Raw genomic sequence first — 25827 nt, 5'->3', positions numbered from 1 at the left:
GGGGAGGATTGACAGAACAAAGCAGCTTCAGGCCAGAGCACGATGCTTTATTTCTTTATTTGCGCTGTATTTACACAGGAAAGGAATTGCACATTCCCTGTTATTACTCTGGATAAGAAAAAAATCATTTTCCTGTAGGTATAAAAGAGTCCCGTGGTTGTGCTGACACGTGGAAGTGATGCCTGGATTGATTCCTGATTGTGGCAGAATGAGCTGCTCTGCCTCTCCCCAGCCCAGCCCCACACTCACCACAGAGTCAGAGCTTTGCCCAATCCCCTCCCTCCCCCTGGATTAATTATTTCCTCCTGTCACACTGGTGGAGAGAGCAATCCCATCTCCCCTCCAGGGACCACAGAGTTAAAACCTCCCTTTAGCAAGCCCTGCTTAAGTCCAGCCCCTTATCTCCCTGCGCTGCTCTTGCCAGGCAGGCAGATAAGGAGCCCCTTTGCAGAGCCAGGCAGGAAGGGGCACAGCAGGATCAGGAGCCTCCTGGGCTGTTACTCTGACACAAGGCAGAACAAATCTGTCCCCAGCCCTCCAAGCCCCCACTCGTGTCGGTCCCCAGCACATTGCAGTGTGGAAAACATAAAAGGTTTGGCCAACCAAAAGAAAACCCTGCAGGAAATGCAGGAAATGCCTTCCCTGCCGTGCTGGTGTGGCCATGGCCCCTGCCCAGGGCTGGCCTGGGCTCACAGCTCATCACGGGGGGATTTTGCCACAATCATCAGCTTGGACAGCTCGAAACGGAACTTGCCTTCCCTGTGGGACACTGCAGAGACAGAGAGAGAGAAACCAGGGTCAGCAGCTGGAAAAGCAGCAACAAAACAGCTCCACTGAGCCCTTCCCAGGGTGCTGGGCACTGCTCTTGCACATGCCAGGCTGGGGTGAAACCTCTCCTTACCCAGGGATTTAACCCACAACATGCAGCTGCCAGTGGTGGGCTGAGAGCACTGCACCCAGCTCCATGGCACTGCCAGCAGGATCTGAGATAAACTGGTGCCTGGCATGTCCCCCAGCCCAGCCCCTCTCTCACAGCCCCTCAGACACACACCTGTGGTTTCAGTGACCCCAAACTCCTCCTGCTTTAGGGGGATGTCGTTGAGGGCACCCGCAGCAGCCTGAGACTGAAACAGGAAGGAAGGAAGGGTGAGAGGCTGAGGCAATCCAGCAGGTCACACAATTCAAACTGACTGCAAATGAAGGGGTTTGGGATTTACGTGCAGGGAAAGAATTAAGAGCACAAAGGAAGTCTGAAGGAAAGTCTCTGTCTGCTTTTCTATGTCCTATTAAACCACGGGCTCGTGTCCTTGGGGTGAGTGAAAGCCTCACCCCTGGAAACTGGGAAATGGAAGAATGAGCCAGACAAAAACACCAGCAGAGGTTTCATTTGCTTTGTCACATGCAATTTGTTGAGGCAATCCAAGACTCCCTTTGTGCCCTTTGGAGCCCCCTCCCAGGCAATGCTGTGGCTGAGGGCAGGCACACAATGGAGCAGGCTGCCCACCTGCAGCCCCTCTCTGCCTGCCACCAGCCTCTAATTAGGGACGTGATGGAGCACATTTCATGGCACAGATGTCTAATAAATGTTTTCCATGTCTAATTCATGTTTTATAGCAGCCTCCCACACTCCTGCTTCCCCGGGATCAGCTGGGACTTACATAAGCCATGGCATGCTCGATCTTGGCTCCTTTCACTTCAGCTTTAAACTGGGTAAAGAACAGATAAGACTTCCCTTGGGGCCTGAAAGAAGAAAGCAGAGCCTTTGTCATGGGCACAGAGGTGCAGAGGAGAGGAGGATTCCTGGCTCCCTCCCTGCCCCCACAGCCACCTCTGGATCTTTTATTGTGCCACAATCTCTCTCTGTGCCACCGAGCAGGGCAGAGTGGAACAGAGAATTTACAAACCAACAGCTGCACCAAACGCCCCCAGAGCATCCCTGGCAGAGGGAAACCCTCCCTGACCAGGTGTAAATCCCTGCAGGGTCCCTGTCCCTGCCCCGCTGTGCTCAGGACACACCTCCAGATGGAGCAGGAGAAGAGCGCGCTGTCCTCGCTCACTCCGACCGTCATCTGCCACTGCTGCAGGGGGAGAGAGAGCCGGGTCAGCCCTGCGGGGCCAAGCCTGCCCTCCGGGGGCAGCAGCAGCTCCAGGATCACCCAGCACCACCCCCAGCTACAGCAGGACCTCCAGAATCACCCAAACCCTGCCCTCCGGGGGCAGCAGCAGCTCCAGGATCACCCAAACCCTGCCCTTTGGCTGCAGCAGCAGCTCCAAAATCATCCAACCCACCTCTCCAGAGGCACCAGCAGCTCCAGAATCACCCAGCACCACCCCCAGCTGCAGCAGGAGCTCCAGAATCACCCAAACCCTGCCCTCCAGAGGCAGCAGGAGCTCCAGAATCACCCACCACCATCCCCAGCTGCAGCAGGAGCTCCAGAATCCCCCAATCCTCCCCTCCAGCTCCAGAATCACCCAGCACCACCCCCAGCCGTTGTTGGTGTCCCCTCCTGCTCCCTGCAGTTAGGACTGGGCTCTCACACAAACAGTTCCCAGCCTCTTTTCCTTTCAGGGTGAGCAAAAGGAGCTGACTGCAGCAGGAGGTGCCCGGCTCACCTCGTTGGTGCCGCCCTGGGCCGAGTAGGTGAAGGAGCAGCTATAATCCCCCTGCAGAGAGAGGAACAGCAGCAGCCTCGTTCAGCACCAGCTTTTCAGGAATTGCTGAGCTTGGAGAAGCCCCCCCAGACCACCAAGTCCAGCAGTGCCAAGGCCATGCTGACCCTGTCCCCAGGTGCCACACAGCCTTAAATCCCTCCAGGGATGGGGACTTTGCCAGTGCCACTGTGCCAGTGCCCACCTCCCTTCCCATGAAGAATATTTCCCAACATCCAGCCTAAACCTCCCCTGGCACCACCACGTCCTCCTGCCTGGTGTGCTGGGGTGAGGAATAGCGTTCTGGGGTGCCCAGGGACCCCCAGCCCCTTCTGCACTGGGGCCTTTCCCTTGCTGAGCCCCCTCCCATGAGGACCTGAGACCCCCTTCCCCTCTCCCTGCCCTTGAGGTGCCTCCCCCCTTCTCTTGTGGCATCCCCGTTTGGGACCACCTTTCCCTTGCAGACCCTGGCACTCCCTGAGGTTCCCCTGCCCTTGCAGCCCCTTTGGGACCCTCTTTTCCTTGCAGACCCCTGGAGTCCCCCTTCCTTGTAGCCCCCTTTAGGAACCCCCTTTCCTTTCCAGATCCCTGGGGTCCCCCTGCCTTTGCAGTCCCCTTTGGGACCCCCTTTCCCTTGCAGACCGCTGGGGTCCCCCTGCTTTTAGAGACCCGCTTTGGGGACCCCCTTTCCCTTGCAGCCCCCTTTGGGGACCCCCTTTCCCCTGCAGACCCCTGGGGTCCCCCTGCCTTTGCCGCCCCCTTTGGGGACCCCTCTCTCCCTGGGGACCCCCCCACCCGTTCGCCCCGCCCTCCCTCGCGCTCAGCCAATCCCCACAGCAGGCGATATGAGTGACGTGTCGCGCAGCCAATCAGCGAGGGGCGCGTACCCTCTCCGCTCCCGCTCCCTCCCTCCGGGCCGCTCACCAGGCTCCGGGAGAAGGAGTGAACCTCCCCGCCGGGCCGCACGTCGAACTCGGCCGTGCTCGAGGCCGCTCCCGGGGCCGTGTCCGGTCCCGCGGCCGCCCGGGCCGCCAGGCACAGCAGGGCCGCGGGCACCAGCGCGGCCCACGCGCGGCCGCCGCTCCTCCAGCTGGGCGCCGCCATCTTGGAGAGGAAACGCGAGTACGGCGGCCGGCAGGGGTCAGCGCGGCGGCGGCCGCACGGCGGCCATGTTGGGTGTGGGCAGGAGCCCGGGCGGGCAGAGCGGATGGACAGGGGGACATGAGGACAGAGGGACACGGGCACGGTGGTCAGGGGCAAAGGGACCAGACATTCCTTGGCATAGAGACTCTTCCACCCTTGCCTGGCCTCCTCCAGGCAGGGTCCGGTGCTGTGGCACAGCCCAGCAGGGCCAGCAGCAGCCCCAGGGTGAGGGCCATGGGATGGGGCTGGGGAGAGAGGGTCAGGGACCCTGGGCTGAGCCTCCAAAGCAGGAAAATCCTGGATTAGAGCACAGGGGAAGCACAGAAATCTGTGCCAGCTCCGAGAGGAGCTGTGACAGGAGGGTTCTCTGCAGAGGCCATGCCCTGAGCATTCCCTGTGTCCCAGCACGGAGCTGGGATGCCTGTGATTTCACCAAAATCCCTCGCAGAGGATTCTCCAAGATCAATTTACACCCTTTGGTTTGGGCAGCACAGACACACCCAGAGCCCAGCCCTGTCCTTGGACACCCCACTCCTCCTTTGGGGGACCCTGGGATGTCTGAGCTGCTCCAGTTGTTCTGCACGGCCCAGGACAGAGATCAAGTGCCTGAGACCCCCAAGCACCCACCAGAGTTTCCACTGACGTGGCTTTCCCAGAGCCAGAGCTGTGGTGGCACCTTTATCACACCCACTTTGGGAATGGAGATGCCAGGAAGTTTTCCATTCGAGCATCTTTCAGGGCAAGGAGGGACTTTTCTGAGCTAATTCTGTAGCTTGAGGAGTGATTTTGTTTTAAAAATAAGCCCTCCAGAACATCTGTTCTCCCTCCACACCATCCACCTAAAAATAAAGCCCCACAGGGTGAGTTTTAGGAGGGAAATGCCTCCCAAGGCACTCTCAAGTCCCAAATTCTTGAAGAAAAGTGCTTTTTGCCTGGTTTCCCCAGCACCTGCTGGTTCCTCTGTCATTACCATTCACTCAGGAAATTAACTCAGCTTCATTTCATCCTCCAGCTGCAAATCCTCCACCCAGAGCCACCCTGCTCCCATCCCTTCCCGGGGTGGGGCCTCCCACATCATTTGTGTTTCAATCCCTGACAGAGCCTGTTCCATATGGAACAGCTCCTCGAGGAGATTTCCCAGCTAATTCCTCTCGGGATTCTCAATCCCCAAAAGATGACCAACCCCTTTTTAGGGTGCCAAAAAATCCAGCAGCAAGCTGGGGGATCAGAGGAGCCAACAGATCTGCAAACTCTTCTAGACAAGAGCATCTTAAGATATTTTAAGAAACACTCAGCTTTTTGGGGAGAGGAAAAAGCAGTTCAAATTAGGCCTAAAAATTAAATTAGGGAAGCACAGAAACAAACTGTGCAAAAATAAAGCTTCTTACCATCCAGCAGCACCCAGCTGGCTGTGAGGAACAGAGGGTGCAGGGTGCTCTTATAGACACATCTCAGAGGTGCAACTTTCTCCATCCCAGTCCTTCCTTTCAAAACTCACACCTGAGGTGCTTTGTACCTGCTAAACCACAGCTGCAATATTTGGGACAATTATTTGGGCACAGGGACAAGAAGAACGGGGAAAATCTGCTCCCAGGCATCCCCAGGAAGCCAAATGCTCCATCTGGAAGAAGCTCTGCATTTAGAACAAGCCTCCAGCAGCACCCTCAGGGCATTAACAGCGGGTTAATTAACAGCAGCTCCCACGGAGGAAGGCAAAGCAAGGCCAGGTTTGGGAGCTTTGGGCTGCGAGGGCGAGCAGAGGCAGGCCCAGCCCTGCACAAACAGCTCAGTGTGTCCCAGAGGGGGAGCAGAGCAGCTGCACCCCCAATCCCACGGCAGGGAGGGAGGGAGGTGCCCACCCCAGGCTGCTGCTGGCTGCTCAAGGTCACTGTGAGCCAGCACACAGCCCAGGATTCCCAACCCTCAGTTGCTTGGATCGTGCTTCCCCCGAGGAACATCAGGGATTTAATATTCTCTCCACTGCTCGGCACAGAAAGAACAGAGCACTTGGCTTGCAGCAGAGCTGCTCTGGCTGTGGCAGCAGCTGCTGCTTCCTCCTGCCCCCCAAAGCAGCCACCACGTCTCTTTCCAATATTTTAATGAGTCGCTACATCTTACACTCATAATTATAAAAGAATAAGAATCCATAAAAATATTTTCTTTTCATAATACGCACTTAAAATACTCCAGGGCAAGTCAACGTGGTTCATTTGGGTGGGTTTTGTTTGTGTTTTCGTTTTGCCCCTGGCAGAACCCTTGGCTTGAGGGGGGGATGTGCTCCCCTGAGGTGTGATTGCTCAATCCCCCTCCCCAGAACTGCAGTTCCTGTTGCCCAGGTAAATAAAAACCAGGAGAGAGCGTTGCTGAGTAGACGGGCAGGGCAGGGGGACCAGTCACTGACCCGCAGAGAACTGAAGCACAGCCAATTTCAGTGCACATTGGAAAGCTCAGGGAAGGACAAGGGGACAAGGAGGCGGCACAGAGAACGGAGGGAGGGAGGATTTGCATAAATATCATCCATCTTGTGTTGCAAAAACCCAAATGCTGCTGTGAGCTCTGGAGAGAGGCTCTGGCTGTAGCCAGCTGCCTGTGCTACCTGTTGGCACAACTCTGAGTGAGAGCGGCCATGAGAGGAAGGATCAGAGGGCGCCGTTACCAGCCCCGGCCACTTCCTCCATCTGCTCTGCAAATTGAAACTTGAAAATAGACAGATATAAAAAAGAAAAGACTAGTGTTGCATGCTTCTGTAGACCTCTCTTCAGCTCCCAGGGCTCCAGTGTGGCAGCAGGGCCAGGACACAGAGCAGATCCCCAGGTGAGCAGTAGGTAGTTCTCTTCCCTCGCACTCCTGGCTTAAGGCAGCTTCTGATTCGGCTCTTCCGTTTCCAACACAGGCACTGAGTTCTTGCAGGTGAGAGTTTGGGAACTGCACAGGTGCAGTGGAAGAGGAAAAGGATTGGGGAGAGAGAGATGGACACAAACCTCAGCCTCGGGACACAGACCACTGTCCATTGATTCCCAGGAGAGAGGGAGTAGCAGCAAAAAAAGCATTGAACAGCCAGGCTGGAGGAGAGGAGGAGGACGAGCAGCCGAGCAGGAGCAGACCTCCAGCTTGGAAAGTGAGAGAAGGTGGCACTGTCCAAAGGGAAGGTGCCCTCCAGCTTTTCCCCCTGGCCTGGGGGTATCCCCAGCCCGACGTGGGCACTCAGCCCCTTGTGCTCTGGGTTGGACGCTGCCGGGGAGCGGGAGGGCACGGGGCAGGTGAGCTGTCAGTGTCCAGTTTGCAGAGGCTCGTGCTCTCAGAGGTATTCTTGTAGAAAGTGCAGCAGCGTGATTTCGTAGTGCTCTCCTGACTCAGGGCACCGAATACTGTGTCTCTCGTTGGGGTAGATCTGTGCCAGGGCAGACAGGGGGCATTGGTCACTCAGCAGGCACAGAGCTCCCTCCCCTCAGCCCTGCTCCCTCCATCCCGTCTCCATCAGGATAAATAATGCCAGGGAAGGTCTGGAGCACCCCCCCTCACTGCAGCCTCCCCTGCCAAGTGGGACACAGCAGCTCATGGAGGAGGAAAGTTCCAGGCCCCGGGGCAGCAGCTCTGCCTGCACATGGCACATCTGGCAGCTGTGGAACAGCCACAGTGCCACCTCCCGGCCTCCTCTGAGCCCAGCGAGGTGTTCACTGGCACCAGCATCACACAGCATGTGGGGATCTGCCTCCATCCCCTCCCATGCCCAGAACACACAGCAGGGAACTTCCTCCAGATCGATGGGACCTTCCCTCCCCTCCTACCTGCAGCTGGTAAGGTTTTCCAGCCCGGATTAGCTGCGATACCAGGAAGTTGGTGTGAAAAAAGTGCACATTTTCATCCAAAAAGCCATGGAGGATCAGCAAACGATTTGGCCTGAACATGGAGTGAGAGATAAGGAGAGAAACAGGATGAGAAACCAGATGGAAAACACAATGAGGCACCAGATAAAAGCACTGCAGAGGGTTTGAGCAGAGAGCTTCCAGCTGGACAAGCCAAACCCAAGCAAGAGCAGTGCCAGGCCATGGCCGTGGGCCTCAAGCCCTCCTTGCCAGGGGGGCTGGGGGTGCTGTGGCCCAGCTGCTGCCAGGTTAAAGCAGATCAGAACCCCTCCATTTCCATTCCTGTGGCACTGAGCAGAGCTCCAGGAGCAGCTCTGGGGTGGGTACTCACTCATTGGGAAGCTTTTCCACGTGCAGTGCCACCGAGCCAGCCTCGTAGCCCTGCTGGTTGTTCTCGGGGACGTCCATGTAGCGCTCGGTGTAGCCGGTGTCGTAGGCCATCCACACGGTGACAGGGGCACCTGCTATGGCAATCTGTCAAACAGAGAGGTGCCACCAAGCCTCCATTAGCACCTGCTCAACAGCCCAAGTGTCCCCTGCTTTCCTGGAGAGGCAGCAGAAAGGCTCTGGGCTGTTCTGTCACTGAGACCAGGATTCTCCTTCAGCAATCCCACACACAACCCAGATTCCTCCTCCTGCTGTTCCTCTTGTGGTCACAGTGGGGAAAATTCCTGCACATCAGCACTAAAGGGCTCCCCTCTGCAAGGAGGGGTTGAGAATGATCCAGAAACTGTGCTGGGCACTTGGGATGGGGAACAGCACATCAGTATCTCCCTGTATGGCAGACCAAGCCCATCCCAGAGCCATCCTCCTCCAGCCCCAGCCAGGGATGAGCTGCAGCAGGACACAGGACTGGAGTCGGGAGCTCCAGGCAGGCAGGACAGGGGGACATTTCCACCACAAATAAACCAAAATGCCAATTCCAGCTGCCAAGAGGGACAGAAGCTGTGAGAATGAAGTGTCCCAAAGGTGCAGGCTCACCTTGAAGACGTTGGGTTTACAGATGAGCCCCATGAGGGACAGAAAGCCCCCATAGGACCAGCCGTGGATGGCGACCCGGCTCAAGTCGATGAACCCGTATTTTTCTGCTACATAATGTAAACCTTCCACCTGGTCCTCTATCTCCACCTGACCCTAAAAGGCAAAAAGGAGGCTCATGTTAGTGGACTTGATAAATGTAGAAACTTGAGACAGAAACACCCACACAGGCAATGAGCAGCCACCACCCTTAGGAAGGACAACCAGAGATTCCCCAGCACAAGGAGGACGTTACCATTTGGTTTTTCAGGGCTCCTTCAAATTTGAGGCCTCGCTGGCACGATCCCCTCCCATCAATCACCACCACAGCATAGCCCAGGGATGCCAACGTGTTCAGCCGCAGGTACTTGATGCCTTTGAAGGAGTTGTTCACCAGCTGCACCTGCACAAGGAGGGAGGAAGAGTTTCAGAGCTCAGCAGCTGCCTTCCAGTGCCTTCCTGTGTCAGTGGAGGATCCTGAGCTGGACAGCAGCCACTCATTGAGCTATCAGAGCCATAGAAATCAAACCACATGCTGGAAAAGTCATCTGAGGTTTGAAGCAGAGGTCAAACCCAGGGACAGAAAGAGTCGGTTTAGATTAGATATTATGAGGAAGTTTTTGCTGTAATGGTGGTGAAGCCCTGGCACAGGGTACCCAGAGAAGCTGCGGCTGCCCCATCCCTGGATGCATTTGAGGCCAGGCTGGATCTCTGAACAACCTAAGACAGGGGAAGGTGTCCCTGCCCATGGCACAGGTGGGACTGGATGGGCTTTAAGGTGACTCCAACCCAAACCATTCCATGATTTCATGATTCCATGACAGTGTTCATTGCTACCCAAAGTGCAAGTCTTGCTGTGTGACTGACAGAGCTCTGCCCTGGGCAGCAGCCCCAGCCCTGACCCCAGCATTCCCCTGGCTTTTTACCTGAGGGCCTCCATAGACAAAGAGCACCGTGGGATGTTTCTTGCCAGGCTGGACATCGTGGGGTTTGTAGACCATTCCGTAGAGCTCCACGTCCGACTGCGTGCGGAAGTGGAAGATCTCCGGGGGGACGTAGTCTGGGGGACAGCCTGCAGCAGGAGGGGCACACACAGTGCTGAGGGGCTGAGCAGGCTCTGCTCCCAGCCCCTGAGCCAGCCCTGTCCAAAGGTGACCCTGAGCAGGGCTCCTTCCACACCAAACCATGCCAAGGCTTAGCAAAGCCCCTCTCTGGGAAGCACAGCCTCCCATCTGCCTGCACAGGGAGGGGATTCCACAGGAAAACCTCACCAGGTGGGAGCTCTCCAATGGGCACTGTGCCCAACAACAGGGATGGGACAATGTGTTTGCAGCAGGGGTTCAGGTGCTGCTGTGAGCTGCACCTAAACCTTTAAAATCTGCAGTACAGAATGGAGCAGCCACTGTATCCCAGGTACTTGTCCCTTCCCTCTTCAGACAAATCACAAATTAAAAGCACCTTGAAGTGTTCAAGGCCAGGTTGAACTGGGCTTGGAGCAACCTGGACTAGTGGAAGATGTCTCTGTCCTTGGCAGGGCATGAGAATAGGATGGACTTTAATGTACATTCTCATCTATATAATTCAGTGATTCCACAGCAAAACCACACCCACAACTCTGGACATTCCAGAGCAGGACATTTGAAACACATCAAAACCCACAGAACATTTTCTGGTCAAGTGAGAAGTATTTCCCTCACAACACGATTCACTTTCCCTCAGAGTGAAGGTACCCAGACCCCTTCCCTCCCCATCACTGCTGGGAGTTCTCACTGCCCCCTCCCCAGGACTTACTGGCTGCCTCCATCATGCTGGCCCAAAACTTGGGCTGCTTGTGGAGAGGGTCATCGTCAGGGCCGCTGAGCTTGTAGATGTGCACACAGGGAGGAGTGCTCACGCTGCTGTAGTGGCTGATGAACATGTCAAAGTTCTGCCAGGGAACACAGCACAGTCAGGGCATGAGGTGCTGCACTGCCCTCGTCTCGAGCAGCACTCAGGACTCGTTACTGGCCACCAGTCATTGCCATTCCCAGTCAGGATCCCTGGCAGTCAGGAATCAATCCAAGGAAGAACAAACCTGGCTCATGGAGCAGCTGTGGGAGAAGCCTGGAGTGGTGAGGCGCATGATCTCCCCGGGAGACTCGTAGCTGACCACGTAGAGGTGGTGCTCCAGCGGGGTGTCCTTGGTGCCTTGGAAATACACCAGCTTGGTGGCCTCATTGACCCAGATCTGTGCCAGGAGAGAGCCCTCAGGGACAGGCAGGGACAAGCTCTGCTCCTCTGCCAGCCCACAACACACACAGACCATGGCAGGGCTGCTCAGGGCAGGGGGTTGAGGGGCCAGAGAGCACACACAGCACTTGGGAGAACTGCAGGCAACACAATGCAGTGACAGAGAGCAGTCCCTCAGCCCTTCTGTTAAAGACTCTAAACATTTGCTTATTAATGGGCATAATAATCTGGGCTTTGCTCCCTGCAGGTTAACAGGAAGCCATCCTCTTAACAAGGAACGTTCTGTGCTTATATGGCATCTTACAGAACCATGGAATCATCTAGAAAATGGAAAAACCCCTCCAAGATCAAGCATGAACCCAGTAGCACCGTGTTCACCACTAACCCACATCCCCATGGGCCACATCCACACCCTGCTGAACATTTCCAGGGTTGGTGATTTTGTCCTGGACAGCCTGTTCCAGCTCCTGATCACCTTTCCAGTGCAGCCATTTCCCCCATCTCCAGCCTAAATCCCCCTGGAGCAGTGTGAGGCTGTTTCCTCTGCTCCTGTCCCTTGTTTGGCAGAAGAGCCCAACCCTCACCTGGCCACAGCCAGCATGGCTGGATTATAAAGGTACAGGTCCCTTTTTTCCAGCCATCATGGTAATGAATTCCCATTCGTGGGAGGACCAGTCTAACAGCTCTCAGCACCAAACTTTGAGACACATTAAAATAGGTTTTACTGTCCAGATAAAGCTGTTTCTAAAAACCACCCAGTCAGGCAGGAACAGAGGCGACAGCTTTTAAATCCTGCATTGATCCAGCAACAGTAACTGAACTGTTTTTCCACCTTACAGTTTCCAAATGCTATTTCTGGCTAACCCACAGTTTGAAGACCCCTGTGAACAGCAAAGGGAAAAACATCCAACTCAATTGGCCAGGAAAACCAGGCAGAGCCCTGTGGAGCAACAAATGCATCAAAATAATTGCTGCTAACACAATTTTAGCCATAACACATGCAGGGAAGAGCTGTGGCCAAAATCAACAGCATGTACAGTGAGAATCCACATGGGGAGGGACAGCAGGTTAATTGCAGATTGAGGAAAAGCAGCAGAAACCAAAAGCTTGGAGCTGTTGGTCTTTTAAAAAGCGAGAAGTGAAAATCCAGATTAATTGGAAATGAACAGCCAAGGTCTTTATTTTGACAGAATCACCTGGGAGTGTTAAAGATCAGGCTCGGAGTTAATTCCTGAAGCAAAAATGAAACTGGGTTTCTACAAGATTAATAAAAATTCATTTCTGGCTGTTCTGCAAGCGACAACAGACACAGCTTCTCCATATTCTAAATTGCTTTATATTCCCCAGCTGCCTTGTTCCTAAAGGCTCTGTTGAGGGATCAGCTGGAGACCAAGAGTTCACTCTGAGTGCCAGGACACATTTCCACATTGCAAGAACTCATTGGAGTTAAAATGCCTCAGCAAAGGCAGCAATCCCCAGCTTCTCCACAAAATGGTTCTTTGTTGCTCTTAAACCTCAGACTTGTGTCCTTTTTTATGGCCTGACCCACTCCTGGGATTTACCTAAGGAGCAATCTGAAGTCTGATTAAGAAGGCAATCAGCTCCATGTGCACTGGCCTACAGCACTTCTGGGGAAAGCAGAGGCAGCAATAAAAACAGCAACAAAATGAAGCTTAAGCAGTTCTAGCAGGTCCCAGGCGTAAGGGAGGACTCAGGCCAGGACTGGGGGCAGACAAAGCAGAGCTGAGCACTGCAAGAGAATAAAAATAACCCCTACCTTGGATCCATGCCTTGCCAGCACCTCCCATTCCCCACCAGTCAGGGCAACCTCCTCCTTGATGGGACATTTGAAATCATCTACAAGAGAGACCACGAGCATCAATCACTGCCCTCCCCAAAGGCCAAGGGAGGGGCAGCTGCCAGGGCTGCAGCCCTTACCCTCACTGTGGACACAGGGCTGCACCCAGTCGTGGCTGCCTGGCTTCAGGATTGCTGTCACCCTGTACAGGTGGCAGAACCCTGTTTTGCACTCGTTGGCTCGGATAAAGCAGAGCTCTTCCTCCTCCCCCTCCGGCTGGATGAAAGGATAGAAGATGTCATGAACCTGCCACACAAGATGAGAAACCTGTCAGTGATTTATTCAACACCAAATTTGGGTCTGAGTAGCAAAGCTGCCATAGCAAGGATTTAACTGGACACCAATCAACATGAGAATGGTTAACTGAGGGGAGGGAGGAAGGAAGCCTGTGTTCTCCTCCCAGCCCTGAGCCTCTTACATTTATCCACACATCAGTGGTTTCTTCATAGATCACAAATGGCTGGACATTTTCTGGCACAGTTTTGGCAAATTCAGCACGCTGCTCCTCATTTTCTGGGACTGGAATAAAGAGTGCTGGAGGCAGAAGGACTAGCTGGAGCCTCTGCTGAGGTCTGTCTAGGAACATAGCCCAGGCACTGGGGAAAGAAGTCGGAGGTGAATGTCAGCACCACAGAACAGAGGTCCCTTTCCAACACTCAGAACATGCATCCCTTTCTTCCCCCCGCTGCCAGAAAGGATTTGGGCATCTGAATGCAAAGCTTTTCTCATCACTGCTGCTTTCTAATCCCCTGGAAGCTGTGCCAACACACACGTACTGCCAGACAGCTCTGGTATTTCACAGGGGTATCGCTCAGGCGAGATGTCTGACAGCTCTGCCAGTGCCTGTTCCAAGGGAGCACTGCTGAGGAGGAGAATGGAACTCCTCCTTGGACACCCCTCCACCAGGAAGCGCTGTTTGTGCTCCAGCTCTCCTCGCAGAGCTCTGTCTGCAGCCTCCTCCTCGTGCTGTGCCAGGGAGAGGCACAGACCCAACACGGGTGCCAGGGGAAGGAGCTGCTTCAGTCCCAGCCCTGCTCCCCTCCAAGGAGAGTCCCTGGAAGTGGTGCTGCACTGCAGCTCTCAGCATGACAGATGGCAAAGCACAGCCACCCCAAGGCCTGTGAGTGCATCCAGGGGAGTTTCATCATGAAAGACAGATTTGAAAAGAGCCAGCTCTCCCCCAGCACCGCAGGATTTCAGGAACTGAGATATTCAGCACATTTAGATAAGCTCTGGTGCAGAACATCACAATCACCTCTGGGATTACCTGCTGGAAAGCTCTCTAAATTTCCTTTCCAGAGCAGAAAATTAATGATGAGTTACAGAATGCCACCTTCAAAGACAGCCAAGTCACCTTAACTTAATCTGCACACACACCAGTTAACAGCCAAGCTTGGGAGGGGGAAAATTAAGAACTTTAAAATTTCAATCAGATTGGGGTGAATTCTGTAACTCTTCAGGCAAGATTGTGTGTCCCATTTGGAGCCATAGCCAGCCCCAGAGCAATCCTTCTCTTTGGACATGCTGCATGAAGGATGTGGCACCACAGACCCTGTTCTGTGACTCAGTCCAAACTGTGCCAATGAACAAAGATAAACTGCCCACAGAACACCCCCATTTTCAGCAGGAAACACCCTGTACCTGTGTTAAACATCTTCAGCTCCAAAGAATTCCCCACTTGAATTCCCACTTACTGTATCAATGTCATTTAACTCTGGTTGTGACAAACCCCACAGCCTGTCACTCTGCTCTGCTTCGTTCCTACTTTTAGGATGTTACAGCACTGAAGAAGCCAAATATTCATGTGCCATTTCTGGCACTCAGGGCTTTAAAACCAGGTCATGAACACAGCAGAATCATGTCAAGGGTCTGCAACCAGAGGAGCCCTTGGGAAAGTTATTTTGGGAGGAAAATGAACTTACTATTTGCCATCCCGGGTCCATCCAGCACGGGCAATGTACTCCACAGTGGGAAACAGGGCAGCAAAGGGTTGCACCAGCTCTTTGTCCTGAGCACACACAATCTGCAGCAAAACCAAGGCCCAACATCAAATCAGAGCACCAGAGCTCATCCCCTTCTCCCAGGGAAGCTCAGGGAGATGGCAGAACAAGGTTAGCTACTGGCATCAGCAAGGGTCAGGCCAGGAGAAGCCAGCCTTGCTATAAAGAGCAGGAAGAGAAGGGAAAAACAGCTTCAAAGCAAAATGATTTTGGCATTGAGCCACAGGAAAGGACACAGGCAGGGACTGAAGCCCCAGATCAGACCTGGCTCCAGCCCTCCTGTCTCTGCCATGGTGCACCAGGCAAGCCCCAATTCCCCCTTCCCTCCACATTCCCAGCTGACTCTCCCCCAAAATGATTCCTGTCAGCATTTTCAAGTCTTTCTGTTTCTTGGATAAACACATTAGAGATCCAGATATTACAAGAGAGTAAAAAAACCCAGACTAACACTATTTAGGATTTCTTTGTGACCTTCTTTTAATTCTAGGGAGCTTCAAAACCCTCCAGTGCAATGTCCCTTTCTGAGTTATCACTTACCTTACCCTTGCTGTCTGTTTTAAATTCTGCCAGTTTCAATGTAATCTTGGGGTTTTTGCTGCCTGCAGAGAAGAAGTGAAAAAACACCAAGATGATCAAGCTGAACATTCTGTGGTAACACAAAACACAGCTTCTAAAGGAGACCTGCCCCTGGTCCTACTGAAATGGCTCTGTGTGAATTTACAAATATCAAATATGTATGTGAGCAAACACCAGAGTCATTCTGGGAATGGGAACAGTTTGCTTTGCCTTCCCTTGCTGGCTGTGCATGTTCCCAGGAAGGAGAGGAAAGATGGGATTCAGAATGTATTCCACAATTTACCACCAGATATATTCCACTTTCTCAGCAATCTTTTCATTTAGGGCTGGGATTTAAACTTCAGCCTTTCTTGCAGCAGATTTTGGGATCAGAGAGTCAATTAGGTCCCAACTTTTACAACCTGTTTCTACATCCCAGCATGTGCCCAGATTAATGATGCAGAGTTTATAGCCCCAATTCCAGTGCTGATTCCAGCAGGAGTCCAGAGCTGCCTCAGCAGCCCCACGTGTTTCACCCACCTGTCCTGGGGTACCGATAGGAATCTGTTTTTCTCTCCTCCAAGGCAGGTGAAGGAACATGAATTATCTCCACCTCTGACTCATCAACTTCCTCATACAGGATCCGCAGTGTTTTCAAATCCTCTGAACCTGGGACAGAGAGCAGGAATGTTTACAACAGCATTTCCTGCTGTTTCTGCCTTGCCTGCAGCACTGGTGCAGAGGGAACACCTGTACAGCCCCAGCTCTCAGTGACCACCTGCAAACACTGCACAATTGTAATCCCCTCAGTGCTTTGTTCCTTCAGGTGATCTCTCCATGAAAATCATGCTCAGAACCTCATTCCTAGCCAGAGGCAGCAGTCACATGCCAGGATTTGATGAGCAGAACAGTGACTGACCTTCTGTGGAAGCTGTGGGACACCACCAATAGCCCGTGAACCGATCAAACTCCTCCTGAATGACAAAAGTGGCTACACCAGCAGACTTGGGGTCATCCAGAACATTGGATAAGCCTGGAGAGGAACAAAGACCAGACAACATTTGCAATTTGCATTTACACCTCCTTGAAAAATGCTGACCCAAAAGACAAATGCACTTGTAAGAAATAAGCCAGGAAGGTGGGTATTGCAGAGATTCCCCAGGGAATTCCCTCAGGGGTGGAGGGAGCCCCACACCTTTGTGGCAGTACGTCAGCCGCCTCTCCTCGCCCGTCTCGATGTTTGCCACCCACAGGTCGTTGTTGTTAATGAAGGAGAAGAAGGCTGGGTCAGCAGGGCAGATTTTGGGATCCATCCGTGGCCCCGTGCACTGGGTCTTGATCTCCAGAGGCTTCATTGGAGACACCTGTGGCAAGAGACACACACAGAGCTGATGTGGGTGCCACATCAGCTCCCAGCTCTGCAGAGAAAAAGCCTGAAAGAGACACAGCCCAGCCAGGGGATGATGGCAAATGTGGCCCTGCAGGACACAAGAGCAGCCACCACAACCAAAGGGATGAACATGTGGAAAATGTGGACCTGCTAGAGCAAGTCCAGAGGAGCCACAGGGAATCTCCAAGGGCTAGAGCCCCTCTGGAGCCAGGCTGAGAGAGCTAAGAATGTACACTGGAGAAGACCTTAGAGCCCCTTGCATGCATGAAGTTCTTCCAGGAGAAAAAGTTCTTCCAGGAGAAACTCCTGTAAGGGTGGGCAGGCCCTGGCACAGGGTGCCCAGAGCAGCTGGGGCTGCCCCTGGATCCCTGGCAATGTCCAAGGCGAGGTTGGATTGGGCTTGGAGCACCCTGGGATAGTGGAAGATGTCCCTGCCCATGGCAGGAGGTGACACTGGGATGGGCTTTAAGGTCCCTTCCATCCCAATCCAGCCTGGGATTCCACGTGCAGCCATCTCCAATCCAAACCATCACGCCCCTTTGAGGTGAGCCCATGAAATCAATCCCTGGCAGACTCACCATGAAGCCATTCTTGCCCCCATCTCGACAATGGAAGAGGCTGTTGCTGGCCTGGAAGAGGAACAGGCCACTCTCACTGTGGAAATCATAGGATGTTATCCCAAACACTCCCAGTCTCTTGCGCTCCCTCAAGAGCTCCTCCTCTCTGGAATACATCCCGTGGTGAGGGGTTGCCTAGAAGTGAAGGAAAGGAATATCTGAAAGGATCTGCAAGGAGAGGAACATTCACAGGAGTGCTCTGAGCCTGTCACAGCACCCAGCTCAAACAGGCAGCAGTGTCAGGGTACAGGTGCCCAATTCCTGCACTCCAGGCTGCAGCTGTGGGGTCCAGGAGGCCAAACCCCCCAAATTCCCCTCTACAGGAGGGCTGAGCTGTGAATGTCTCAGTTCTACAGTTGGCACCTCAGCATGCAGTGAGAACAGCTGCGCTTGCTCTGCTTATGCAAATCAGATGTAACCAATTAACTTAATGACGTTATCTGCAGCCTTCACAAACAGTTTCCATGTCAGACACTGCAAACAAAAGTTCTTCCGGGATCTTGAATTACCCTGGAGAGAACTCGAAGCCCAAATGGGGTCAAGGCAGATAAATTCTGTTCCACCAGGAACCTTTTAAGTAGGGCTGAAAAGACCAACACCCTGCAATGCTGCCAGTGACAAAGGACACGAAGATACTGAAACAGGGAGGGGAAAGTTCCCTCCCTTCCTGGTGCACTCACAACAGTCTAAGGCAGAAGCAGCAATTCAAACTCAACATTTTAAAAGCAGGAAGGATGACAGACACCACACACATGTCCCCACCACAGCATCACCCAGTTTCCCCAGGCTCTCCCCACTCTGGCTTACCTGAAAGTGATCCAGCATCTGTTTCCAGGACAAGAGCAGCAAGGCCTCCTTCCGTACCTTTTTGGGAATCTCTGAGTAAAGAAGGGAATTCTCTCTGCTACCATATGGCATTCCTGTCAGGAGGACAAAAGCATCATCCTACTCAAGATGAATTAGCCAGGACAAAGAGCAAATTCAAACAGAAGTCTGGAAACAGGGGCTGGGGCTGCCCAGGGACCTTTACCCACATTCCTTCCCAAGCAGCTCCCAGATCAATCCCAGAACAACATCTTAGACTTTGATTTGTTCGGAATTTTCCTAAGCAAGATTTAACAAACCCCACCTCTCCAGAATGTTTTAGGTCCAACTTTCCCCTCTGTGCCTGTCCTCCCATGCTCCAGCTCCACTCTAAGAGCACCACTCCCTGAATGGGTGACTCAACATTACTCTCACACTTCTCATACAGAAATTTGCTACAGGGACCTGATTCAGGCCAAGGCAGCAGCTTGCAAGGGGGGAAGGAAAAGCCTGGAAGCTCCAGAGAGCCCATTCAAATGTGAAACAGTTTCCTACAGAGTCAAAAGACCTTGTCATTTTACATAAGCCTTTGACTGCGGTTATCAAATGAGCTCCTGGCCTTAATCCAACTTCCAAAACAACCATCAAATATCCTGACTTGTGATTTTGACAGCTTCCACCAAAACAAAGACCATGAACTTGCCCTCTACTTATGCTGCAGAGACTCCCTGGATCAGAAATTCACACAGGGATCTGTGCCCTGATGCTGCCCACTCTGCACATGTTCTGGGCAGAACAGAGAGATTTCTGAGCTGGCTGACCCAGCAGTAGTTACTTCAAATTAAAACTGAAATATTAATAAGTGCTCAGGAAGCAGAGCAATATGTGAAGATGTAATCCTCAGAGATCCAGGAACACCAAAGTGCTGAGCATGTGGTGTTTAACATAAGCAGCATCTGCCACGATACAACACAAAACTCTGTGGGGATGGCCCAGGAACGATTGAGGATGGCCATGCAGGAAACTGCAGAGAGGAACAAATGACTGGACACACATTTGAGGCAAATGTGACCTGGACTTCCCTTCCCCTTATGTTAAAACTTTCCCCAATGACCTCAGGCTGACTACAATCAATTGGCATTTACAAGGAAAATATTGCCGTCCTCCCCAGAAGACAGTTTACTTTGCTTCCAAATGAAATATTCAACCCTACAGCAAAGTTCATCAGGACTCTCCATCCACTGCTCAGTTTTATTTAAACACTTTAAAATGTTATTTCATGCTGGGGCAGTAACAGCACACTGAGTTAAACACTTGTGAACTTACAGGCTGCCCAGAGAAGCTGTGGCTGCCCCATCCCTGAGAGTGTCCATTTATTATGGAAAAGAATCAGCATTTAAATCAGCATTTCCCCTTTATTAGGGACATCTGAGCAGAGGTACCCTGGGATTACCTGGCTGATGCTGATCTTAACTAAGGGATTAATCTGCTCTGAGCCCTGCACAATTCCTTAAGGAAGGAAACACTGAAAAGGCACTTGTGTATCCTCATTCCTGGTTCTGGCTCCTGAACAGTCACACCCTGGCAGAACACCAACCACCCAGTAGCTGGTTTGGTTGCCATTTCATACAACAGAACATTAAAAAAAATTTTAAATTAGCCACTTAGTTCTTTAATCATCTAGATCAAAACCAGTATGAAAGTGAACTGGAAATACATTCAAGCTTTAAATCAAGCCTCACTGCTCAGACTCGACAAGAAAAATATGCCAGTTCTGTATCCTGCCCTTCAGAGACTTGTGTCCCAAGAATTTATGAGAACTACACAAATCAAGTCACTGGCACACAGGAGCTGCCTAGTGACAACACAAATCAGTCCCTCAAATCCAGCATCCTACAGTGACCTCCACTCAAAACCTGGAAAAAGAAGGAAGAACAGCAGGGTCACTTCAGGGCAGCAGTAACTGCACAGAGTTGCACATCAGGCAATTTTTGTACTGGCCCAGTAATGATCAGCTCATGCCCCAAAGCACAACAAACTCTTTATAGTCTATAAAGTTTCCCATGTTACCAGCCACAAAATGATCCAGCAGTTACTAAAATCCAACAACTCTGTCACTAATTACATCGTGGCTCCATCTGTAACAAGGGACCTGTACAACACAGAATTCTGCTTCAGTCCCACTGAAGGAAAGGGATATTTCCCTGCAAATGCCAGGAACAGCTCATTCCCACCTCAATTTTCTTCCCTGCTCTTGAAAGCATCCTACCTTCATGATACCTAATACAGCAGGAGACACACCACCCTGCCATTAATATGTTGCAACATGTAATTAGTCATTACTGACAGCGAATTTCTTGGAAAGTCAGTCTGGTTAATGAAGCAAGTAAATCCCACTTCTCCCAAGCTACAGAGGCACGAGATAGTCCCTTCTCTTGGCCCATCCCCTGCGTGACAAAGCACACAGAAGTGCTGCTGGCCAACACTTCCCCTTGTCACAGCTGATCCCTGTGTTTGAGGCTTGTCTGGGACCGGGGAGTCCCTGCTCAGTCCCAGGCTTTGCAGAAGATCCTGCAGGCCCTGAGCCACGTTAGCCAATCTCAGTTCCCAAATCTCACAGGGGAGATCTCTCCCATCCCTCCCCTTCCCTTCCCTGCTGAGTTTGGAAGAGCCCCAGGTTCCCCTGGTGCTGGCACGAGGCTTACCCAGGTAGTAGAGGCGGTGAGAGTGCGGGCTGGACTCCTCTGTTTTCCGGACAAACTGGAAATCATGGGGAGCTTTGTTCACTATCATGCCCGAGTACTTCCTGCTGCTGTGAATTATGTCACGCAGCCCATCCCAAGAATGCTTTTGCACCTGGAATTGGGAAGGCACATCCTCCATCTCGACCACTTCGGAGCTGTCTGAGAGCGTGTCCACTGCAGTCATCCTCGCTTCCCCTTCAGAACTGGGCAAAAAACTGAGGGAGGAGTAGAGGGAGAGAATTGAGCCTTAAAATCAAGCAGGTGCTCCCTAAACTACAGATCTCTGGGATTCTCTGCACTCAGGGATTATATTTTAAACACATTGAAAGGAAAAGTCCATCTCCCATCCCATATGGAATCCTGTAAATGAAGATATTGACCTCAGAGAACTCCCTCTCCCAGGGCTGGCTCTGGAATAAGCTGTTAAAGGAAGCTCAAGCAGCAGATTCTGGTGCAGACAAAAGGCAGCTTGACTCAAAGGAAAACCACTCCAGGAATTCGGATGGATATGTCATCAAAGCTATGAGCTATCATAAAGGCACATAAACTCCTGCCCTGTGAGACCATGGAAGTGGAATCCTCTTCCTATCCCAAAGGAAAACCTGCCCATCACTTGGGGAGAGAGGTTCAGACCCACTCACTTACCTGAGGAGATACTGAGGCCAGGAATGATGTAAGAGAGATGGGAAATCAGGACAAAAAAGTGCAAGTGCTTTGCTAATAGAGAGAAGGCAGCAGGAGCAGACCCTGGCTGTATCCTGAGAAACGTGGCACACATTCCTCAGAGATTTCCAAGTGAGCAGGTGTGGAAGGAGAGGATAAGAACCACCTCCACATTAACACAAATGTTAATTTGAGGTGAGGTGGACCCACAGACTTGCCCAAGGTCAGTGATGTCATCCACTGCAAAGCAGGAATGAGCTGAGGACTAGGGAAACCTGTTTCTGACACCCCACTTGAGAAGCAGGATGTCCCTCCAAGAGGTACCTGAAAGAATGTCACAGAGAATTTCAGAAGAACTTCAGTTTACTGGACAAAATTAGCTTGGATAATTTTGCTCCAAGGAAACAGAATCAGCCTTGTGCAAGGGCTGAAAATGTAACATCTCCTCAGACTCCTAAGTCCCAAAATTGTACAAAATGTGCCAATAGTAACACAAGAACAAGATCCCAAAATAATTCTGCAGGTACTCCTGGTACCTACTGCCCAGCAGTAAATCCACAGCTTGAAAATGGATAAAGAGGAGTATTTTCCAATCAAAGGCAGGCAGGAAGCCCAAGTGAAACCACAAAAGAGATGTGGGATGTTTTAAGACTGTGTGTCTGTGGCCTCTGCCTGTATCCAGGCTCTCCACTGCAGCAGCTAAAATCACAGCTGAAGGCAGAAGTGCTGCCTGGCAGAAACACATGACAGCAAGACCATGAAAATCCATAAACTGAGAGCAATTCTCCAACCCCATCCCACTGCAGGTCAACTCAGTTAAATACTCTGGCTTTAGCTCACAGAGCCTGGCCCTTGGGTAACTCTCACCCAGCTGATGAATCCATCTCACTCAGCCAGGCTGGCTCCTCAACAGTGAAAGTTTAACCTTTAAAACCAATCCACAAATGTGATACTGGTACCTGTCCTCAGCTGAACTGGAGCTTGGAGCCCCTTCCAAAATATACTGCCATGATTTTATCATGTGAACAGCACAGCTCTAAGCTTGGCACTGTTCTCATCCTGGTGATTTCAACACCAGAATGGAGTGGGGAAGTGGGATAAGCACAGCAGCCACCACACAAACTGAGGTGGGAGTGCTGGGAATTGCCACTGGCACTGCTGCAGCTTGGTGGACTCCCCACAAAATCACAGAATGCTTTGAAGTGGAAGTAACCTTAATGATCATCTAATTCCAAATCCCTGCCATGGGCAGGGATACCTCCCACTAGAAGGGAAAAAAAAACCCTGGTGTTCTCATCCTGGTGATTTCAACACCAGAATGGAGTGGGGAAGTGGGATAAGCACAGCAGCCACCACACAAACTGAGGTGGGAGTGTTGGGAATTGCCACTGGCACTGCTGCAGCTTGGTGGATCCTCATAAAATCACAGAATGGTTTAAACTGGAAGTAACCTTAATGATCATCTAATTCCAAAGGGAGGTATCTAGTGGATACCTCCTACTAGAAGGAAAAAAAAAACCTCCTAAAACAGGTTCTGGCATGATAGAGAGTAAAAGGAAACTCAGATTTCTGCCTCTGTCACTACAGCCACCTCTGGAAAAAGTCATAGTCAGTGTTTGGCAACACCATGTATGTAAGTAAATAAGTGCATGGAGTAACTTATCTCAGAGAGATTTGGGGATTACATTACTCAAACGTGAGTGGATCAAGACACCAGTTATTAACCTGTATATAAGACAGGCAGCAATGGCACACAGAAGATTTCCACCTTGCTGGAGAGGCCCACGCTGGGGCAGGGACTGAGGTGACTCAGAGCTGTTGCAGGAACACTGCTCTCTCCACTCCCAAAAACATGGAGCTGCCCCTTGGGGGTCTTTTAATGCCATTGGTGCCCTGTCAGGTGAGGTGGGTGAGCCACCTCTGGGCAAGGTGTTAGTCTGGAGGGGACACCAAGCACAGGCAGGAAATCAGAACCCAGGAAAACTGTAAAGCTCAATATTGGAAGTGAGTGAAACAAGTTATTGTCCTGAGTCACTTCCTGCCTCTCAGATCCTGGCTGGACAGATGGGGCTCCTCTCAGGGCAGAGGTGATGGCTGCTCTGTCCCACAGCACACAGAGGCCACACGGGGGCCTGGACATACCTTCTCCAACTTCCTGCAGTCTCGTTTTCCAGACGAACCCTCTTTATCTTCTGCATTAACTACTCAGAGAGCTGGGCAGGACAGCAAACTGGGGAGGAAGAGGGGAGAAAGGAGATTTCATACAGCTGCTGGGTAAAAGCATCTTCCATAGGTCACATTTCCAGCTGAGTGGGGAGGCACAAATAAATCCTTGGCTTTCATTCCTTGGTCCAAATCTGTTCTGCCAGCACAGCCTGGGTTTGAACAGCCCTGATAAATCTGAGAGGCTTCATCTGAACAATGAGGCCCAGTGAACTCTGTGGTGTGCCTTGTTCCTTCCCAGAAAATTCTTACTGAACCTTTCTGTCATCCCCTTCCCAAAATCCTGGAATTCTTGCAAGTATCACATACTAAAAACTGATAAAACAGAGGTTTGCTCCATACACTTAGAGGGAAGAGGCAAACAAAGGACACACCATAAGGAGCCAGCCAGAGGGTCACAGCCCCACCTGGGACGTAAAACCCACATTTATCTTCCAAGCCTGAATGCCCTGTGCCTCAGCCTGCTGCCACCCTGGCTCCCCACACCCATCTGCTCTCCAGGAGCACAGCAAGGTGCTTCCCTGCTGTCCTGTCTCCCCAAGTACAAAGGTCTTTACCTCTGAATCACAGACACACTCAAGACCCGGCAGTGCCCTTTATTGAGGCTCCTGCTCTCCCCAAACAGCCATTTCTCCACCAAAAGCAAACTCACAGGGGACCAGGAGGGACAAAGCCTCACAAAGAAACCCCTCTGCTGCAGAGGAGAGCAGAGAGGGAGGAAGCAGCAGCGTTCAGCAGTTGAAGGGCAGTTTTTGATGCAAGCACAGAGCGATGCTCAGGAATGCTGAGTAACCTGGGCTGATCTCCCAGCTGACCCTGCCTTGAGCAGGGGCTGGACCAGAGACTTCCCCAGGTCCTGCCAGGCTCGGCTGCTCTGTGATTTTAATGACTCTGAGGAACATCTGAACCCTCATTGCACCCAGCCCAGATCACGCATTTCACACAGGGAAGGAACGGTAAAATCTCGAACCAGGGAAAAAAAAAAAAGAAAATGAGCAAAACACACAAAAGAGATCAGGAACCAGCGTGAATCATTCGGGAAGAGCCAACAGAACACAGGAACAGAGTCACCTACAGGAGCCCTTACAGCGTGGCCGGGAGCTTTAAGATCTCCAAAAATTAAAGCAGCGAGGGTGGGATAAAGCTGCGGAGATTTCTCCAGCGAGGGATGAGCTCTGGCAAAGGCTGCCAGCAGCCCGTGTCCCTCTGCAGCTCTCGCCGGGAGCTCTGCCCTTGGTGCAGAGGAAAGGCCGGGATTCGGGACAGCGGAGAGGGGGAATCCCCGGGGATGGAGCATCCTGTGCCCCTCGTGTCCCTCATGGCTCCTTCCCATGCAAGGCAGCGAGCAGCCCCTCGCCCTCCTGCGCCCAGCGGGGGCTGCTGGGGGCACACGGGACCCCCTCCAAGGGCAGGGACCCTCCATCACCCCATCCATGTGAGGGGGATTGAACTGCGAACCCCCCGAGGGCCAGGCCTGGGCCCAACCCTGGCGAGCAAACGCCCCCCGGGGCAAGGAGAGGCCGCCGCCATCCCTAGGGAAGGAAAGAACCCACGGAAGGGGCAAACCCCGCACCCCCCGGGCACCCCCCGCCCCGGGCAGCGGGGATGCGGCCCACGGAGCGGGCAAGCGCTCCCCGCTCGCCTCAGCCGCCCCTCACGGGCGCGGGCCCCACCCAGCCATGCCCGTGCCGGGGCGGGACCCTCCGTCCGCGCCATCCCCCCCTCCCCTCCTCACTCACCGCGGGGCGCGGCGAGCTCCCCGTGCCGGGCGGGGGTGGGGGCGGCTCCTGCGCGGGAGGGAGGGCGGGGGAGGGAGGGGGCGGCGGCGGCTCCGTCAGTGCCGCTCCATGGCCCGGGCGCGGGGCAGCCCCGGAAACGGGGGCGCGGGGGCGGCGGCGGCCACGGCGCGACCTCTCACCCGGCGGCGGAAGTGGCGGGAGCGCGCGCGCGCGCGGCGGCGGCGGCGGCGGCGGCGGGAGCGCGCCCGGGCGGCACGGGAGGAACCAGTGCCTCTAGCGGGGGGGAGATGCGTGTGGGAGTAGGGAGCTGTTAGAAAATGAGCACATTAG

General features: G+C 52.9%; 2 protein-coding genes across 2 annotated transcripts; both read right to left on the bottom strand.

Annotated features, from left to right (window-relative positions):
* Window positions 1-38: 38 nt before the first annotated feature.
* Window positions 39-3768, bottom strand: MYDGF (myeloid derived growth factor). The gene is made up of 6 exons (XM_064734353.1): window positions 3574-3768; window positions 2614-2664; window positions 2017-2078; window positions 1659-1740; window positions 1052-1124; window positions 39-769 (listed from the first exon to the last, which is right to left on the bottom strand). The coding sequence occupies exons 1-6, from the start codon at window positions 3751-3753 to the stop codon at window positions 690-692; spliced, it is 528 nt and encodes a 175-aa protein (XP_064590423.1). The 5' UTR covers window positions 3754-3768; the 3' UTR covers window positions 39-689.
* A 2105-nt stretch (window positions 3769-5873) lies between these two features.
* On the bottom strand, window positions 5874-25627 carry DPP9 (dipeptidyl peptidase 9). The gene is made up of 21 exons (XM_064734332.1): window positions 25498-25627; window positions 23678-23765; window positions 20834-21087; window positions 18132-18244; window positions 17286-17459; window positions 16513-16681; window positions 16237-16350; window positions 15858-15986; window positions 15300-15361; window positions 14685-14785; window positions 13181-13358; window positions 12843-13008; window positions 12682-12761; window positions 10750-10902; window positions 10467-10602; window positions 9602-9747; window positions 8932-9078; window positions 8640-8792; window positions 7990-8132; window positions 7581-7692; window positions 5874-7183 (listed from the first exon to the last, which is right to left on the bottom strand). The coding sequence occupies exons 2-21, from the start codon at window positions 23731-23733 to the stop codon at window positions 7091-7093; spliced, it is 2679 nt and encodes an 892-aa protein (XP_064590402.1). The 5' UTR covers window positions 23734-23765; window positions 25498-25627; the 3' UTR covers window positions 5874-7090.
* Between the last annotated feature and the right edge of the window lie 200 nt (window positions 25628-25827).

Source organism: Zonotrichia leucophrys, chromosome 28 (assembly GCF_028769735.1).
Source record: "Zonotrichia leucophrys gambelii isolate GWCS_2022_RI chromosome 28, RI_Zleu_2.0, whole genome shotgun sequence".
Classification (NCBI taxonomy): domain Eukaryota; kingdom Metazoa; phylum Chordata; class Aves; order Passeriformes; family Passerellidae; genus Zonotrichia; species Zonotrichia leucophrys.
Note: the sequence above shows the minus strand (reverse complement) of the source record. Positions and strands in the feature narration are given on the sequence as shown.

Coding starts and splice junctions, on each gene's coding strand:
- MYDGF (XM_064734353.1), bottom strand. CDS start 3,753: ATGGCGGCGCCCAGCTGGAGGAGCGGCGGCCGCGCGTGGGCCGCGCTG. Junction 2,665..3,573: donor ACTCCTTCTCCCGGAGCCTG/GTGAGCGGCCCG, acceptor CTCTCTCTGCAG/GGGGATTATAGCTGCTCCTT. Junction 1,125..1,658: donor TCGAGCATGCCATGGCTTAT/GTAAGTCCCAGC, acceptor TTCCTGTTTCAG/TCTCAGGCTGCTGCGGGTGC.
- DPP9 (XM_064734332.1), bottom strand. CDS start 23,733: ATGCAGAAGATAAAGAGGGTTCGTCTGGAAAACGAGACTGCAGGAAGT. Junction 16,682..17,285: donor GGGGCAAGAATGGCTTCATG/GTGAGTCTGCCA, acceptor CTCTTGCCACAG/GTGTCTCCAATGAAGCCTCT. Junction 15,362..15,857: donor CTATCGGTACCCCAGGACAG/GTGGGTGAAACA, acceptor TCTTCTCTGCAG/GCAGCAAAAACCCCAAGATT.